The sequence below is a fragment of the Mesoplodon densirostris genome, chromosome 10, assembly GCF_025265405.1.
Source record: "Mesoplodon densirostris isolate mMesDen1 chromosome 10, mMesDen1 primary haplotype, whole genome shotgun sequence".
In the NCBI taxonomy this organism is placed as follows: domain Eukaryota; kingdom Metazoa; phylum Chordata; class Mammalia; order Artiodactyla; family Ziphiidae; genus Mesoplodon; species Mesoplodon densirostris.
Window position 1 is genome coordinate 73,361,691 of NC_082670.1, and position 19,594 is coordinate 73,381,284.

Below are 19,594 nucleotides of genomic sequence, written 5' to 3' on the forward strand. Positions count from 1 at the left end.
AAATGACACCCGCAAGAGTCCAGAAGCCACAGTGGACCTCACAGGGACAGTCTGCTGAGTGGAGTCAACCTCAAATGTGACCCGGTCAGAAGGGCCCCCACCCCCGCCCGCTGTCCCTCACCGCAGCAGGTTTAGAGCACATTAAGTCCCTTGCCCGGGCAGGGGACTCGCCTAGCTCTGTTGGACAGAGGAAGGAAAAGGAACATTTTAAAAATAGCTAAAGCTTGGTGAGCACTTGCCACATGCTGGGCACGGTTCCAAGTGCCTGCTTAGCATGTACCACCTCGTGAAATCTCTCGAAGGAGGACCTGGCATCTCCCCATTTGAGGTGAGTGGAGAAAAGCCCTCGGCCCTAGACCTCAAGGTTCTCTGAACTGGAGGGCAGCCAGCCCAGAGAACTCAGGAAGTGGTTTTTTAGTTTTACTGAATTACCTAGAATTCGGCCTTCTTCCACTCCCGCCCCACCCAGCACAACCTTCCTTCTCAATTGCATAACAGGCTCAGATGTTTGAAGAGAGGACAAGAATAAGATTATATCAGAATAGATGCATCTTTGCTATTAAAAATGGTTTTACAATGCTTCTGTGGTTGAGGCAGAAGTCAGTTATAGTGGCTGGGACTTGGGGGGCACATGCAAATCCAAGGTCAGCCAAGACACAGTGGTCCATAGCCTCAGGGACAGACCAAAAAGCAGAGACAGCAGGAGGGAATGAGAACGGTGAGGATGAGCGCAGAGAGGGCGAGAGGACGAGGGCTGTAGCAGGAACAGAGCTAAACAGGAGCCCCTTGAAAACGCCAGCACAAGCCCCTGCCACAGACAGCTCGTGGGGCCCCACACAAGCCCCTCTGGGAGGCGGCTCATCTGCTTGAAACCTTGCAACCTTCCTCCAGCCATGCAGCGTGTCGTGGGGCAGACCACGAAGTTTCCTGCCCACCCTCAGCCCAGCGCATGGGCTGGAGTCCTTCCTCTGCAGGCTTCCAAGCAGAGAAAGCGCCCCAGCCACAGCCCTGAAATCCCTCCTCATCGCAACTCAGCCAAGAATAGAGGGAAAATGGAACCCATTATTCTCATTCTGAAGGGCTGGGAAATGGCTTTTGCTTTTCAACATGAAATGTGTCTAAAAATAAGCTGTGAATTTCAACCAGAGGTTGAAAATAGCTCCGGCAGTGAACAGAGCTCTGTTCAGAGTGGGCTCAAGGATGGCCTTCATTCCAAGAGCGGGAGTTGAATGCCACAGTCAGGGCAGGGGTCCAGGGCAGGGGCTGTCACAGGCCCACAGGGCTGCCCTTGCCATGGTCTGCCCCTCTGGCTTTAAACTGTCAAACTCTAATAGGCATGTGGTCCAGAATTCAAGATCCAGCACCTGGTCCAACGTGCTTCCTAAAATCCCCAAACGTGCAGGAGTGACTTGTGCAGCATTAGAATCTGAGACTGTGTGCAGACAGAGCTGAAGGGGGAGGGGCCTTCAGGTTTGAGAGCTCCTTGGGCACGGTGGTGGTGCTCGTGGGCTCTCTGAGAAGCCAAGCCAGCAAATCACTCACCAGGTACTACTGTAGAGCCCGGGAAGCCCACAGGCAGGAAGGGTAAGAATACATTCCAAGTGTAGTGAAGAAGACCAAGTTGCTCAAGGTCTTTTTTTGTTGTTTACCATCCCCATAGAAGATTCCACAGTTTGATAAGCCAAACGACATTTCTACAAAATGGGCTTGTGTTAGAAAGTCAGGCTGAGAGACCTGGGCCACAGCTGTTAGCGGGGAGCCCAGATCTGGCCCATCAAGCAGGAGCACAGGCTCCGGAGTCCTCAGTGCCCCCCCTAAGCTCCTCCCACCCTGACAGCCATGCCCACATTCCCACCCTCCTCTTGCTGCTGCAGCAGCCCCCTTTCTGGGCTCACTCCAAGGCAGGAGTTACTGCAGTGATTCTCAACTGGGAGCAGTGCTGCTCCCCAGGAGACATCTGGCAATGTCTGAAGACATTTGTGACTGTCACAACTGGGGGCGGGGGATGCTACCGGCAGCTAGTGGGATGCTCCTAAACATCCTACAATGAACAGGACTTCTTTGGGTCAAGATTCATCTGGCCCAAAGAATCGACGTGCCGAGGCTGAGAACCCCCGGGTTGCTGGAAGGATGGTAATGTGGACAGAGCTAGACGGGTGGGGGCTCCCTGAACTTACAGCTCCTGGGCTTCCTGAGGAGCTGAGACACCCCGGCTGGCCACAGAATCGGTCACCAGTACTATCTCGGCGCCAGGGAAGCCCTGGGGCAGGACGGGCAAGACCATACTCGTCAGCTTGCCTTCCCAACTCAGGGGAAGATCTAGCCACTGAGCCGTGCTATACTGACTAGCTTGCCTCAGTTTGGGAAGACGAAAAAATTCTGTGTATGATGGTGATGATTGTTGCCCAACAGTGTGAATGTACTTAATGCCACTCAACTGTATGCTTAAAAATAGGGGAAATGGTGAATTTTATGTTACATATATAAAACAAAACAGCCTCCCCAGCTCTCCTCTTGACCTGGGAGTCCTGAGATCAGAGCAGCCCCTGCAAGGGTACACCGGTGGTATGCGTGTGTGGACACAGTGCGTCTGTAGGAGGACCTATAGGTCAATTCAGAGTCTCAAAGGGGCCTGAGACAAATGAGGAAAAAGCCCCAAATGAAGAATGATTTTAGGATTAACAAGTCAAGTCACTTCATAGGTTAGCAGAGGTCACCTACATCACACATGGGGTCCTCAGAGCCTGTGAGTGTATTCGGGTCCCATCGTGGAAATGGAGGCTTGCAAAGAGTGGGTGCTTTACCTGGGACCACACAGCCAGAGCCCACACCCCTTCCCCAATTTGAGCCCAACATGGTGATGCCCACTGGGCAGAGGGGAATACAGGAACAAATGGTTTTCCTGAGCCCGGCTGATGGTTTGAGCACCCAGGCCCTACCCTGCCTTGTCCTGCTGGCTTTCCCCACCCCACATCCTTCGTCATAGATGATCAGGCCCCACAGCTATGGGAAGCAAAGGTGCCCCACACCCCGTCTCTGAGCTAGGGCTGAAGGGACAAGAGGCAGCGTGTCCAAGTTACTTTCTCAATAGCTACAAGAAAAGGAGCATGGGATTCTCCCCTTGCTGGTGATTACTAACCATTCCCAAGAGACAGGTGGCAGGGCCCTCCCCCAGGGTGGGAAAGAGCTTCCAGGCAGCCCTCTGCCACCTGTAGTTTCTAGCTTACTCAGCCCTGCTCAGAGGGACCAGCATGGTGGGTCCCCAGGTCCAGGCACCAGGGCAGGCAACTAAGCCCCAAGTGTCTCCTCTGTGAGTGAGAGCAGTAACTTTACCCACTCATCCTGATGAGGTAAGGAATATACAGGGCAGTACACGTAAAGGCCTCGGCAGGGCCTGGCTCGCCGTAAACACCCAAGAGACGGGAAGCTGTCGGGGAGTGGGCATGGACCCCAGAGGATCCCAACTCCACAGTTTGGAAGATGCCTTTCTAGGTGGAAGATGAAATGGCAGCAAGCACACCACCGTGCAACCCAACCACCCCCTCCCCGCGCCCCCCAACAAACCCAAAAGCTGAGAACCGGCCACTCCTTAGCAAATGTGGAGGGAGAACAAAACCTCTGGGCCAAGGGCAACCCTTGGAAGAAAAGCTTTAAATCCCAACCTGATCTGTTCCTAGAAGAAGCCCCAACACACAGGATGGGGCGTGGGCGGGGCAGGGCCCTCTGCTGGAGCCAAAGAAAGCCCCGGGATGGACTCAGAGGCTTCCTGGTTCTATTCTGGGCCAACCTTGACTTGCTGGGGACCTTGGGCAAGCCGCTTCCTGTTGTTCAGGCCAGTTTCCGCGTGTGGGAGAGGCCACGCTGCCTCTAAGGTCCAGGAGGGAGAGATTTAAGCAGCCTGAGGCCACTGGAGCTTACAACCCTCACAGTTCCACCTCCTTGGCTTCACCATTTATTTTAGCCAAAGCTGAATGTGAGCTTATTCAGTGAGATGGTATCAGTTATCTTTTTTTCCCCAAATATTTGTCCAAAAAATATTAACTATTTTAATTCAGGAACACTGAATGCCCTTTTACCAACAAAGGTACTAAAAATGGTCTGTGGCTGAGGAACTTCCTTTCCATGGTAAAAAAAAAAAAAAAAGGAAGTAAGAACAACAGGGCTGGGGCCCTTCCCATTTGTCCCAGCTATGGCTTCAGGCCCCGCACCCTCTAGGAACCCGACATCAAGCTCAAGGCTCAGCAAAGGATGGGTCCTTCCTTTCCTCAGGCCTCAAACAACCAACGGCCTACAGCATGGAAACCAACAGCCTACAGCATAGTCCCCCACCAGACGGTACAGGGCCTAGACACCCAGCAGTGTGCGCTAACAGCCTCTTCATGTCTTATGTGTTCATTCTAGATTTGAAACAAAGCACCACAAGCACTTAAGTTTTTGGTAAATGATGAGATCTTACCAGGGTCTCTTCCCTGTGACGGGCCTAAGCCTGCAGCACCCCTACCGTCCCCGAGCCCAGTGTTATTCACCATGACCCAGCCCACCAGTCACAGAGCTCAGGATATGCCGTCAAGCCACTTACCAGAGTCCTGGAGGAGCTGGCCAGCGTGGCCGGGGGCCTCTGCACTCTTAGGACTTCTCCGTAATTGACATCAAAGTTACTCTTCCAAACCATTACCTGCCGAGACCAATAAGCACACAGAATCAGGGGGAGAAAAACCCCTTACCAGTCCTCCTCCACGGAGAAAATGGGCCCAGAGGCTACCCCCAAAGTTCTGGGCCAGTGGTGGGATTGTGATCCCCACCTGGCACCCCACTCCCTCTGGGACCTGCCCCATCTCTGAACAGGCCCCGAGAGGATCAGGTACTCCACCAGGATGGAGAGTCACTATCACCACTGGGCCTCTGCACTGGCTGCTCCCTGGGCCTGGGATGTCCCAGGCCCAAGCTCTGTGTAGCTGGCACCTCAGGCTGAAGTGTCTGCTCTAATACCACCTTCTCAGAGAGGTCTTCCCTGGCCCTCCTGCTAGTTTTTATCATAGCCGTCTATTTATTTCCTTCAAGGCATCAGAGTCGGTAGTTAGTTAATCTTTGTCCCTTTTCCTTGTCTACCAACTGTCTCCCCACTAAAATACAAGTTCCTTAGGGTGGGGGCCTGGCTGGCTTCACTGTGAGAAGTGGTTCAGATACAGACTCCAGGCCAAACAACTAGGGTTAAGATCCTGGCTCCACCCCTTACTGTGTGGCTCTAGGCAAGGGACTCAACCTCTCTGTGCCTCAGTTTCCTCATCTGTGAAAAGGGGATGGTCATAGTTCCCACCTCACAGGGCTGCAATGAAGCTCACAGGAGACAGTCTGGCACAGACACTGGCCCCCAGGGAGAAGTCGGTAACATGTCCATCATTCTACATCCCACTGGGAGGACCTTCATGCCCTGAGGCTCCTCCAACAAAAGCTGGGCAAGAGCGCTCCCTGCTGGAGGGTGCGGGCCACCCGTGGCTGCACTCCTCTAGGGCCACTTCCAGGATGGCAGGAATTGTGAATCGTGGCCAGTAGTCAACTGAGGCCACAGAAAAACCAACGAATCCACATAGGATGGAAATTCAACGTGCCCTGGATGCATGCCCCATCAGGATGCAGCCACGAGCCTGGTACTTTGGGAGGCTGCTCGCCACTCCCAGAGCAGCACCACGGTTCATTGCTCCCCAACTGATGAGCATCTAGGGTCTCTCACTTGTCCCCTTTACAAAAAGAACATCGGCACACACCCCCTTGTTTATAGGGTCCTGTGTACTGCACAAGCCTAACTGCTGAATGGTCCTGAGCCAGGGAATGGCTATCAGGAAGGTGAAGAGAGAATGTCAAATGTCATTCCCAAAAGGCTCTCAGAGCAGACAATCAGAAGGCAGCCAGGGAGCTGACAGCGGCAGCTGCCCAAGGAGGGGCCAGGGTGGGGGAAGCCCTACTTCCTACCAGGTTGCCTCTTGTGCTATGTGAATTTCTTTTGCCAGGACTTTATTTATGATGTGAATTTACTGTACTAGTTTCCCTAGTCTTCTGAGCAATGAGCCAGGCCTCCATGCCCAGGGAAGGCTCAGGGGTTCCCTCTGCCCTCCTCCTGCCTTGTGTGGTCAGCACAGGAACCGGTGCTGGTATGGGAAGATGCCTGCCATCCCTTAGCCATGCTGTGCCTCCAACTGCCCTCTGCTTTACTGGCAGAGACTCAACCAGAATCAGTCCATCAGGCCGGGGCTGGCGCTCACTGGGAGGCCAGCAGCACTTTCCTGGGCACAGCTGTCAGAGCTGTGAGGCCCGGGAGCAGTGGGATGAACATTCTAGGTGACACACCAGGTCACCAGTGGCTCAGAACAGCCACCCCTTCCTCCCTGCCTCAGGGAAGTGTGGTTTTCTGGACAAGTAGCACTGCGCCAGAACCTGGAGAAAGATTTCCAAAGGGTGGACTTTTCAACGGCCCTGGAGCCTCCCAGGTGCCAGACTCTGGGCCAGACCCCAGGGACAGGGTGCCCCGCAGGAGGCAGGTAATCAGGGCTGAGCAGTCTGGGCAGGAGGCACCAGGGTGCCTGACAGGCTGACAGGGTGACAAGGCAGGACAGGACCTCCTCACACATGTCCTCGCTCCGCAGCCTGGAGTTGGAAAATGCTGCCCCCTCAGACAGCACAGGAGCAAAGGATGGCAGACGACAGACTGCAGGCTCTAGCGCAGGCTCCAGCTCTGCTGCAGCCGAGACTCGGTTTCCTCACCCACAGAACAGCTGAAGAGAAGGCTTGCCCCACTCGGCTGCCCTGAGGACTGAATAAGGGGTGACGCTCTTGCCATGTTGCCCTCATTACCAGGCCCGCAGTAAGCATCCAAGAGTTATCTAATTATTCACCTATAATCAGGAGAAAGAAGTTCCTAAAAAAACGTTTTAACTTTCTCACGGCAACAGTAACCCAGACTTCCTACCCACGCTGGTTTGAGCTGTAAGGGTTTTGAGATGCTGCCACACGTCGGCACCTGCAGCACTCCTGCTCTGGGGAGGCCAGGGCCCAGCTCTGGGGGCCCCACCCCAAGATCCAGGCCTCAAGATTGCTGAAAGCCACCAAGGAAGCTGGTGAAACCCAGCCTGTCCATCCCCAAGACACCTCAGCCCCCTGTTCTGTTCTGCTCAGTATCAGCTGAGACCCCTCAAATCATTCTTTACTTACTTGTTCATCAGAACCTCCAGAAGCAAAATACTCCCCCGTTCTTGAAAAGGCAACAGTGGTGGCTGGACCCTAGGAGAACAAGCCAAAAAGAGCAAACGCCAAAGGTCACTCTAGATTCTCAATGCACAGGAAGAAACCAGAAGCTAGTGAGCGAGTGCAGCAGCAGGACTCAGTGCTGAGCACCTCATCCAGCCCATGCCCTCCCCAACCTTTGGCGGAGGAACTCGCAGGTGCCCAAGCATGAGCACTACTGCTGAGACTCTGGTCCCAAGCACCACTGACAAAAGCTGGGCCATGAGGTCGAGGGTTGGGCCGACAGGAATGAGCAGGAAAGGCCACGCTGACAGCCCTACTGGACTGACATCACTGTCCTCACTTCCCAAGGAGAAGCCGGACGTCAGAGAGGTGCACTGACCTATCCCAGGCCCAGCACTGGGGCCAGAATTCGGTCCCCCTGACCCAGACCATGCACCCCCGCCAACACCACACTGCAGCTGACCAGAGAAGCACGGAGCCCCGTGGAGGAGCCAATGAGCAGAGGCAGGGCGCTTGGGGAGCTCAGGCAAACCAAAAGGCCAGAACCAGGGCAAGGAGGAGGATGTGGTGGGGTTACTGAAGGTGCCTGGGCAGGGGAGCAAAGTGACGTGTCCCCCTAATGGGCACATCACTTCCCTCATGTTGGGGCCTTGGGAGGAGACATGCCACTCTGGCTTCTCACGCGCTGAAGGTCCACTGAACTGTCCAAAGGGTGATGTCAGGCCTGCATCTGGCCGCACCAGTGAGCACATTCAGGCTTGGGGCAGGGGGCATGATCTCCTGGTAAAGAGTGGGGGCTCTTCCCCACATGCTTGAAACCCATTGCAGAAAGATGCACAGAGCAAGAGTCTGCTCGGCACACCACCACACTAAAAGTTTGGCCAAAAGGAACCATTGCTTCCTTTTGGCCAAACTGTTAATGCGGCAACACCTGGCATTCCCCAAGCAAAGCCAGATATAAGAGGTTCTCGCCAGATGATGACAGTGCGGGCCCCATCAAAGGCCACCTCAGTTCCTCCAGAGCAAGACAGGGAGCAACAGGAGCTCCAACAGCGAATATGAGGGGCCTCCAGCAGCAGGGCTGACACAGCGGTGGACCCGTGGACAACAGGAATACTGGGAAGCACTTCCACTCGGTGGCAGAAAAGACTAGACAGGTTGTGGGCTGGAAAGGGACCCGACAACACGGAGCAAGGCCAGCTTCTGCCTGCCCAGAAGAGACAGGCAGGTTAGACAGAGCTGCCCCCTGGGCCCAGGCACACTGGGCAGGAGGCAGCACGTCTGCCCATGCTTCTGGAATCTACCCACGGCTCCTCCTCTCCGAGCTGCCCATAGTGGGGGTGATGAAGAAGTACAAGGGGCCAGAAGGGGCTGGGCTCACAGCAGCCCGGGAGTCCTCTGCAGCCATCCATCAGGACAAAGGAGATCCATTCTCACTGATGGGGAACAATGTCCACTTGCATAGGTGAGTGTGCAATACCAGGAGCGCAGCATCACGGGCTGCAGGCACAGGGCCTGGGGGTAGGATGGGAGCAGGTCATCTGTCGCCCAGATACCCTTCCAGGCGGACAGTCACCACACTGATAGGACTTAAGTGGGGGGAGGCAATTTCAGGTGACTTACTTGAGTCTTAGAAATCTCTGTAATTTCCCATACTTTGAATTTTTTAACGAGTATAGAGCACCGTTACATTAATACAAAAACAAAACAAAACTGTTCTCATTTTGAGGAAAAACAAAGAGGGAAGACAGAAAAGGGAAGGAACACAGCACATGGAGTGTCAAAAAAGCCAGGCTCAATGGCTGCCCAGAGCTCATTGAGGAATGGCAGGTTTCCAAGAAGTCACAGCAACTAAGGAACCAAATAAATATTCGTGGGTCAGTCTCCTTTCCTGTTGACACTCAACACCAGATGCCAAGCTGGGGACAAGATGTTGGAGGCCAAGCAGCAGCAGGAACACTGAAGAATGTGGCCGGCAGCCCAGTTTGGCAGGGGGATCAGGACCAGAAAGCAGGTGCTAGGAGCCCTCCAGGCAAGAAGAACTAGAGCCTTCCCCAGAGTCCAAGTCCCAGGAAACTCCAGGGAGGGCTCGAGCGACAAGGGCGCTCAGAGGAGCTCTTGAGGGTTGAGGCCTACAGTCCTCCCCAACAGTGCCCGTTTACCAAGAGGACTGCATGGCTCCTGCACCAGGTACCTCGGTGTTCCTGGAAAGAGTGGTTTCCATGAAGGATCCTACCCATCCACCCCGGGGCCCACAGAAGCAGTCCAGGGCACTCAAAGCACAGCCCACAGAATGGCTGGCCCTGGGCTCTGCTGTGGGCCAAAGTCATCATGGACTGCAATGCAGACTCGGCTCTTCACTGCTGACAATCTTCAACCCAACCCTTGGTGGGCCTTCGGGGCCCCAGGCCACCCAGACCCCCAGAGACCTCACCAGGCCCTCTCCTCTGCCGTTCCCATCAGCACCCTGGCCCCACTGAACTGCTCGCCGCTCCGCAAAACCGTGAGCTCAAGAAGGCCTCTTTCCGTGGTCTTTCTGCAGCCTCCTACATTGAGCTCTGAATTTGGTTATTTTTGATCTTTCTTGGTTTTAAATAAATTCATTTAAAGCTACAAATTTGCCTCTGACTGCCATCTTAGAGCTTGGATCCCCAAAGTTTCCCATATGCAGTATTTTCACTGTCCTTCATCTCCAAATGTTCCATTTCCACTGGGATTTTCTCTTTAGCCCAGCAGTTATTTAGAAGTGAGTTCTAGTTTCCAAACCCTGCGGGCTGGGGGAGTCTCTTTTATCACCGGCAGGGATCAGTTGTGATCAGGAGTGTTCTCTGAGACTGTCCCGCCTTCACAGTGACTGATTCCTTTCGGTCAATTAGTCACTCTTGATGCATTAATTCACCGGCTAGGGCCAGGCGTGTGGCCAAGCTGTTTCTTCCCACAGGCAAGGCCCGGGGCCTCTGCAGCGCCTCCTGAGCGGGACTCCGAGCAGCAGCTCTCAGCTGGGCCCTCGGCAGCGTGGGTCTGACTTGCCCCTGATCGCCAGGGGTGCCCACCTGCCTGAGGCCCTGGTCCCCGTCTGGCTCCAGGCCAGGTCCACTGGCAGGGACGCTGCCTAGCCTCAACCGGATCCTTCCTCCCTCCCTCTCTGGATCTGGCCAGTTGGGGCCTTTTGTGAGATGATCATCGTGAGCACTGGATGCAGCCCGGTCCCCCACCTCTCTCTCCCCCCTGACCCAGCTGCACGTGGCCCTCAAGCTCAGCTGGACTCACACCCAGTCATTTCACCATACACCGCCTCTGCCTTGCCAACCTCCAGACCCAAGGGACCCATACTGGCTGGTTCCTTCACTCTCAAACAGCAAGGCGTCAATGGAGGGGGGAAAGAAAGGCAAAACAAAGGATGCCACGGTGTTTAGATCCCACAGCTCCTGACGACTCTCACTCCACAGCCCCTGCAGTTTGTCCAGACCTCTCTGCTGGCCTCACCCCCTCCGGCCTGACTCCCTGAGTCCCTGCACACCTGAACTTTGACCGCTGTGGCCACAACAGCTACAGGGGCAAAGGCCAGGCCAGGTACCCCCGCCCCCACCCCCACCATGCAAGGGTTTTGATATGTTTTTCACTGGCTGCCAGTGAACAAAAAGCAACGTCACACCACATGCCCCACATCAGAGGTAAAAGAAGAGCGGCCATCAAACAGATACATGGAGACCAAGGAGGCCTCTGGCATGGGTGCTCTGGACTCTGACCCCCATGCTCAGGCAGACACCGCAACCCAGTCCACCAGGATGATTCTTCCACAAATCCCCGCGAGGGAGGCTTGGCACTCACTCGCTAGACCTGTTGTGGGCTGGTGCTTATGTCCGTTTGTGGGGCCCCGCGGACAAGAAACTGGCCACCTAGGCTGCTCCTGACCTTGGCCAAGGACACCTGTTCCCAGCCCTCAACTCCGGGCTGCCGGGAGGGGACAGGGGGTCAGGCTGAGCTCTTGGTTACTTCAGTTGGAGTAAGTGAGATCCTCTCCCTCTTAATGTCCCCTCACTTCTCCTGGGAGCTGCCCAACCATCCAAGGCAGATCTAAGCCTCTCAAGCAGCAAAGCGAGTCTCCAAAATGAACAACTACACAAGGGCCACAGGGCGCAGAGAAACAAGGTGGGAGGGGCCCATTCTGAGAGCTTCCTTCCTCCTGGGGCAGCCAGGGGCGGCCCACGTGCCCAGGCCGCTCTGTCCCCCTGCTGTCTCTCCTCCTAGAGGGCGAGTCCCCCTTGTTGCCACTTCCCCAGCCCCAGCCCGCCAGCGCGGCACAAGCTGCCAGTAGCGTCGGCCGACCCCGTGCTCTGAGCCTGTGATTTCTCGACAACCGAGCACAGCCCCTCACACAGCTGCCCCGGGTTTGGGGCTCTGGGCCCTGGGTGATGGGTGCTCGCTCCACTGCGGGCCAGCTGAGGTTCGGGGAACCACGTGCCCACTGGTCCCTGTGCGGTTCAGTCACTCCACAGAGACACGTACTGGGCCAACTGCACAGCCGCAAACACCAGATTTAACGCCCCACCCACGCCCCGCCTACTCTCCTCTCCCAAATAGCTCTGGGGACTAAAACCAAATGAGCATGTCTTGAGATTATGTTTCGGAAAATACAGAAAAATAAACCTGTATTTCTAGAACGATGCCCCCACATTTGCCACACAAAACTATGGGGGCCTTGCTCGGGGCACGAGGCTTCGAAAGACAGCTGCCGTTGGTGGGAAAGCCCTCCCCTCTGCTGGTCTTCCCTGCGGCAAAGTGAGGGGTGAGCGGGGTGAGGAAGCTCCCGTGCAGCTGACGCCCTAAGTCTGTACAGGATCCAGTGAGAAGCAGGGTCTCCCTTTCCTCCTGCTTAACTGTCCCGGTCATGGCGGATCCCCACAGCAAGACTTCCCAGAGCCTCAGAGAAGGCGCTGGCACCCCTACCCAGCCCAGTGTCATCAGATACCCAGCCTGTCCTCCAGGAGTCAGGCCCTGGAAAAGACCCAATGGGCGGGACTAATAAAGGGCAATGGAAGCAGACCTGTAGACCAAGGCAGCAGCAGGCCGAACCCACTCAGGACAGCTGCTGGGGACAAGCTATCGGGGAATCACTACAGCCCACCCACTGTGGGACGGATTTTAGGAGTTGTGTGACAAAAGAGAAGCCAGAGCAAGAGGATGTTCTGGGGCAGATGAGAACAACCCTCAATAAAATAAGAAGCCAGATAAACCCTTCAGAGACTCTGTGGGTGAGTGGGAGGAGGGGAAATGGGTGAGCCCCATCCCAGAGGGGGAGGGGCCGACGGCTACAGCCCTGTGCCCATCAGTGGGCATTAAGTCATCAGAGCCCCCTAATATGTACTCAGTTTCCTAACAAACATTACCCATCCATGGTGCCAGGACCATGCCCATAAGAGAAACTTTAAACAGCCTTTTAAAGAGCTCTCATCTAGAACAGCATGGGGTCATTTTCCAAGAGCTGCGCAGGACAGGGACTGGCATCTGTGAGGACATGTCCTCTCCCATTATGACAGATATGGGCGTCGTTCTTACAGAGGAGGAAAGGCTTGGCAAAGTCAAGGTCTTGCCCACTGTCACAGGTTAAGAGGTGGAGCCAGAATGGTTTGACTCCAACGTCCAAACCCTTTCCTCCCATTTGTGGCCCCCCAAGGCTCAGGGTTTTCTGGCTGAACAAGATGGGAGAGTATCCACCATTTTTCTAAACCAGAAACAGGTGGGTACAAGCTGTTGATCCCTGGAAATGTTGGGGTGTTTCCTTAGAAAGCTGGGCATCAGATAAGGCTGTGAACCCTCCCCAACCAAACGTATCCGGCACTTGGTCTCAGTCAAAGCAGCTGGCAAAGGTGACCGGTGCAGGCTCTTTTCCAGCCCCATCACTGAGAGAGAAATCATCCCGGTGTCCCCGGTGGCGGAGGAAGGAGGATAGTGCACCATATCCAGGCTGGCAGTGCCTCCCTGCTCTGTTCACTCTCCACCCGGATGGGCAGATTTGTCTGGAAGCAGAGGGCTACCCAACCTCTCAGCCCCAACAGGCTCCTCAGCCCCAACAGGCTCCTCAGCCTGTCCCACCCCCCTGCCCTGGCAAAGGCATCAGTGTCTGCTCAGCTTGAGTTTGGAAACCTGCCGCCCCTGCACAGCAGGGGTAGCAGGGCGGTGAGGGGCCAGGGCTCATGTGGGGTTGGAGCCAGCAAAGGGCCTGCCCAGCTCTCTGGCCTGTTCCCCAAATCACCTGGAGACATCCACCCTGTGGAAGCCTCTGAAGAGCCACACGAGCCCCACCTGCAGCCAAGGAGCTGTTTCTGGGGTACAGCACATGTGGTGTCAAGCTCCCATGGGGCAGGAGCCTCGCTCAGTCACCAGCCACACCCCCTGAATGGCCCTTTGTGGCTCAGAGTCCCAAAGCCAGAACTGCAGGGGAGAAGCACCAGAATCCTTCAGGCTCACAATAAACTTGTAACTGACGCCCATCCCCAGCCCCACAGGTAAGCCGGCCTCACATGGGCCGATGGAAGTGTGACCAATCACATGCACTCCAGAGAACCACCAAACCGCCAGCATGGTCAGACTCCTGGGGGCACAAGCTGTCCTCAGTGCCAGCACGTGGGCCCAGCCCAGGAGACCCAGGCCACACTGGGTGATCCTGATCTTAGCTTTGCACTTGGCATGTGCCTCTCCTGGTGCCCCTATACCTTTAGGGAACAATAAGAGACTTTGGGCCTCAACTCAGGCAAGAGAGCTTCTACCCAACAGCATGGCCTCCCCTGACCCTTCCTCACTTTTCCCCCAGTGGGGCTGGCTCAGGCCGGCCCTCTCACAGGACACGGAGATACTTCCCTGCCACACACAGAGCCCCCTCTCCTGCTCAAGGTCTGGCTCCCCGCAGCACCAGCTCTCTGTGGCAGGCTCCTCTCGGCTGGCCTCTGACCCCCGGCCTGCACTGTCCCTTCTCATAAGCGTGGACCTGGAGGCCTGAAGGGGTGGCTGCTCCACGTGGCAGAACAACTCAATAGCCCTCCCTCTACGGCTCCCTCGGGGCTATGCCTGAGGGCGGTCACAAGGAGGTCCTCCAAGTCCAAACCAAAGCTTCCTGGGGATCCCTCTCCTGCTGGACCAGAACGCCATCACCTAGCAGCAAGGCTGGAACACAAGAAGCTATGAGGCCCGCTGGCCTCCTACACAGACCAGTGATCTGAAAACAAGAGTGAGATCACAACTTCTAAAAGCCATACATATGAGGTCAATGGGTGTGGTGGAAACTGCAGATGTGGGTACTGGTTCCAGGTCAACAACCCTAAGCTGCATGAGACCCCCTACAAGTCCAGATCATTCTCTGGACCTCGGTTCCCCCACCAGGACTCAAAGGTGCTTTCAAATCTGCCTTCTCATCTGGGGGACAGAATCCCTGGGCATCTGGGACCACTTGGGAGCTGTGGGTACCACAGGTTTCAGGAAGTGGCTGGTGACAGCTGTGCTTGGTGGGGCCCTCACTACCTCCTGGAACAGAACGTGGAAGCTCAAGTCACCAAGGAGTGCAGCTGTGCATCTTCCCGGAAGGACGGGACAGGGAGGGGACTTCACGAGCCGGGGAGCCTAAGAGGACCAGACACTGCACAGAGCATCTGGGCGGGGCTTCAGCCCACTCCTCAGCCTGTGGTGCAGGCCCTCTCCCTGTGGCTTGGCAGGGGCAATACATTCTCCAAAGGAGTCAATACATCCTCCAAAGGGTTGTCAAAGAACTTCTTCCTGGAGCTGAGCCACTCTGGCCCGACAGCATGTCACAAACCCTCATAGGTCAGGGACATTTTCGGAGCACACTGGCTCCCAGTGACAACACAGGCCCAACTTCCACGGATTCGTTCCCTCGGGGAGAGCAAAGCCACTCCCGCTCCTGCTCCCAGCCCAGATGTCCGCCCACATTAGGTATCTGGTCCAGCTGGCGGACTGATTTTAACAACTGCCCGAATCAAGGCTGCTCAACCGCACTCTCCTTCCTTAGGAAGCCACCCTTAGCTGACTTTGAATCGCCCCAAACCCAGGGGCAGAGTCAGACCCAACAAGGAGCCACAGCAAACCCTGGCAGACTGGGGCACAGAGTGGGGGCTAGGTTTTGCAGCTCCCCTCACACACACACACCACGTGCTTGCCCTCCGACATCAGCCCAGAGACCAGACTCTTCAAGAGTCTGTGCCCAAAAGAAAGCGCCCTGGAGGCAGAGAGGGCAAAGGAAGTGGGCCAGGTCTGCCCACGTGACCCGCTGGAGAACCCAGCACTGAGCTGCCACCGGTGAGTGCATGGTGGTCTCACTACAGGTCTTGAGGAAGAGGAGGAGGAGAAAGGGAGAGATCAGCTCTCCAGGAAGAGGAGAGGGGTTAAAGCTAGTGCGGGGCTCTGGCCAGCTCCTTCCTCCCAGAATCGGTCTGTGGAACCCCAAGGAAGCCAGGCCCTGGGGCTCCCACACCCTGCACCTCACAGTGGGGCTGTGTTATGGGTACTCGAGGAAGAAGAGCCCCTAAGACCCACGGCACACCAATGCTAAGTTTCTGTATTTGATAGGGACTTTGGGGGGTCGGAACAGAAACAAATGTGAGCCTCACACCCCGACTCCCACTTTCATCTGAGCGGGGAGAAGCCTACCCTGCTTCACCCAACCTTCCAAGTACCACCCAAGACTCAACCTGCCTCTCCTGGTTTCCTAACACATCTCATGCCACCTCGGCTCTGCTGATGTCCCCAGAGAGTCCCCTGCTTCCCAGGCCATGAGCCCCAGGGGGTGGGACCACGACATCCATTTCGTACCCCTGGTGCTCAGCCCGGTGAGCTGGGAAGCGGATGATGAATGGACAAATGGACGGCAAGATGAACAGAGGTGAGCTCGCTTCTCCTTCTGCCCCTTTCCTCTGGGCACTGCGAGTTTGGTGCCCTGAGGAAGAATTGATTTCTGAAGCCATTTCCCGTTCTCCACACCCCCAAACCACCGCTGTCCCTCATCCTGTCTCCCACATTTCCAGGTTCAACAGCAGATAGGCAACTGCGCGGTTTCTCTTGGCTCCTGTCTCACTTCTCCGGGAGAACAATGTCCACAGGTTTCCCATATGTGCTGATGCTGGGCCCGAACACAGGAATGGCCTTTTAGATGCCGCATTCAAGGCTTCTCACACTGAGAGGTGAGTCAGCTGTCTAAAGAACGTCCACAAGAAAGGAGAAAGTGCTCGGTGATCACTTGGTATGCACCTGCCTGCACGGTGTTTCTGTGCATTGTTTCTCCTTCGTTTTCGTGGGAGCAGGAGAGGCAACAGTGTTCACGTGGTTTTCAAACGCCCTCCTGGTTGTAAGATCCGAAACTGGTTACGTGTGGATCTAAGTAACTACTTGCCAAAGGGCTAACAAAGGTGGCTCCCCCACAGGCTGATAATAGGAGCAGCGATCATGCCAGTGCAATGGCCATATGTGACACCTAGATGTGTCGACACCAGGGGAACAGGCCCGCTGGTCCTGCACACCAGACATTTCTCTGACAGAGAGGACCAAGGGTCACCATGGGCTGAGGGCAAGCGGCCTCCAGGTCCCAAGGAAGCAGAAGAAAAGGCCCATGCCCCCACTCCAAGCCATGGCCAAGGCTCCTTGTGCTCTGACTCAGATGGCAGTGGGATCCAGAGAGCCCTGGGCTAGACGCCTCACACCTAGCTGCTGGCCCAAGAGACATGAGCACCCCAGGGCCTCCCTCAGCCCTCAGAGAGGTGCAGAGAGCCTGTCCCCACTCTCCATCCCATCTGCCCCTGCTCATGGGTGCAGAAGTGGACAAACTGAAATGCTCTGGTCTCTGCACCCGTGCCCCACTTGGGTGTGGTGACCACGTCCCAGCAGGAGACACTCTGATGACCGTTCTGCTCAGCAGGAGACAGCTCAGCCACACCCAGGCCGCCTGCAGGGGAGAACCGCAAGCAGCCCACCGCCCACCGGGCCCCGGGCCCAGCTACTGCCCACATAGGGGGCCAGGGCACCAGATGTGTTGGTGAAAGATGCTCAGAGAGAAGGCCTTTCTCCCTCGTTTCAGTTCTAGGAATTCCCCAATGAATGTGTGGGAAGATTTCCCTCCTTCACACCCGCCTCTGCAAGACACCTGTTGTTTCTGCCTCCAAAGGGCCCCAGGAGGCCTGATGGCAATTCAGGGCATGAGTTCCAGGGCTCTACTCAACTGCTGGACCAAGTGATGCCTGAAGTCATTGGGGACAGATTCCATTCAGCCCCTGGGAAAAGTCTGTCAACCATGTCCAGAGGCCTCCGCTCCGACCCCCCACCCAACTGAACCCCTGTACTCCCTTCTCAGCTGCAGCACCAGGCCCAGCACTTCTGCCAGAGGTCACAGGTCTTGTGGGTGGGAAACCTGCTTCTGCAGCTCACCCCAATGTGCAGGCTGCGAGGGGACCACAGAACCCCTCCATCGGGCTCCAAGGGAAGGGCCACCTCAAGGCAGCACCTCCACCCCACTCCATGCCACTCAGCCCAGGCTGACGACCTCACCTGATGTCCATGGAGTGTGTAGAGCAGCCGGCCCTCCATGAGGTCCAGGATCTTCAGGGTTGAGTCGCTGGAGGCCGTGACCAAGTAGTTTCCCGACGGGTGGAAGGAGAGGGCATTCACCGCTGCACTGTGCACTGGAGGAAGGACGTCACTCAGATGGGCTGGGAGGCCCACGAAACCAGAAGACGGGCCAGAAGGCTCGGCACAGGTCTGGGCCGGGGCGGCCATTGCCCAGGGTTGCTATGAAGAGCCCCACAAGGACTTCCCAGGAGGGCAGCACAAACAAAGGACAGGAGGAGACTCATCCAGAGATGAGGGCAGGCAGCGGGAGACGCAGGGCAGGCAGGAGCACGTGTGGCAAGGCCAGAGAGATCAAGCTATTCCTCCGCCTCTCCCTCCTCACGAATCAGTGAAGCTAGAGCCGAACAGAGTGCTCAAACATAACGCTCAATCTGCCTCACATGCTGCTACTTCAGGGAAACCAAATGGAAAAGAAAACCCCTGGAAATGCCAATATGATGCCCCTGCCCCGGGGGAAAGGATGGGCATGGGAGCAGGCAAGAAAACAGCTTAAGACATGCTCTCAGGAGCCAGTCAGGCCCGGGTTCCAATCCCAGCCTCCTTACTGGCCCACCCCGGGTCCCTGAGCGAGCATCTTCACACACTGAGCCCATTTCTCCTTCTGTGGCACAGCACCCACAAGTTAGGGTGCTGTAGGCATGCTGCCAGGTGAAGCCTGTGAGGCCTCTGTACAGAGTGAGCCCTGATGTCCCTCTCTGCTACCCCAGGCATCCCATGCTACTCCAGGTCCTGCCATTTAACCCACTCGACAGCTCAAGCCCATTCACGATTCTTCCCCACTGCTCGAGCCCAACCTCACCATCCACGCTGGTGTCCCTCGCTCTCCAAGATCTGGCAGCTCCCTATCTGTGGGACCTTCCCACCCCTTGTTCCCCCTGGGCCGGGAAGACTCTTGCCCACCTCTTCCCCAGACCCTGCAGCTCACTCACAGCTCAGTCACCTCCTCAGGGAAGCCTCCCCTGACCTCGCCATCAGGGTCACCCCCTTGTTTGGTCCCTCCTGAAGCACCATGAGTCTCTTCACAGCAGAGTTTTTACATTTATGTGCAGCTATTTGGTTCCTGGCTGGGTCCCCCATGAGACCATGTGCTCCATCAGGCAGGGGGCTGTGTTGGGTCCTTGGCTCCTGGCTCAGTGCCTGACACTGAGCGGGACTCAAAAAGCAGTTGGTCAGTAGGTGAACTGGACCAGGCAGGCCACATGGGGACATCAACGTGTGGACCAGCCATATCACAGCTTAGAGTAGCTGCTGAGGAAGACCCAGGTGCCTTCGTACCCATTACCACAGGCCTCGTGAGCCAAACCAGAGGGGCTAGGATAACCATGACCCCGCCAAGTCAGAACTGCCACAAACATAAAGGCAAATTCTAAAACCAATCCCTCATCCTGGCACCGTGAGACTGCAGGAACCACTGCTGGACCAGTACACACACCCACCATGAAACGGCCCTCAGTAGAGCTGACTGAGGTGCACGGAGCCCCTCAGACACCAGGGCAGCCGATGTGCAGACGTGCCGGGGAGTGTGGATTCACGTTCCCAAGCACACTTAGGGGAGACACTAGGGCTTTACATAACATGATCTTTAGGTCTAAACACTCTCTCAGCACCAGGAACTCCAAGAGACGGCCTGGAGTGGGGCTGATGGGGTCTCCGGAGCCAGCTCCTGGAGGCGGAGTCCAGAGCCCCACGGCCAGACGCTCTCCCACACTCAGGGCCATGAGGC

The 19,594-nt window shown here is 56.2% G+C and overlaps 1 protein-coding gene across 1 annotated transcript in view; it reads right to left on the reverse strand.

Moving 5' to 3' along the window:
• The window catches only part of POC1A (POC1 centriolar protein A), a 73,572-nt gene that overhangs the window by 39,856 nt on the left and 14,122 nt on the right, over positions 1–19,594 (reverse strand). Inside the window, exons 7-9 of the mRNA XM_060109581.1 lie at positions 17,791–17,924; positions 7,207–7,275; positions 4,580–4,675 (exon numbers count right to left, since the gene is read on the reverse strand). Of these exons, the coding sequence (XP_059965564.1) occupies positions 4,580–4,675; positions 7,207–7,275; positions 17,791–17,924 (299 nt within the window). The remainder of the gene's footprint in view (positions 1–4,579; positions 4,676–7,206; positions 7,276–17,790; positions 17,925–19,594) is intronic.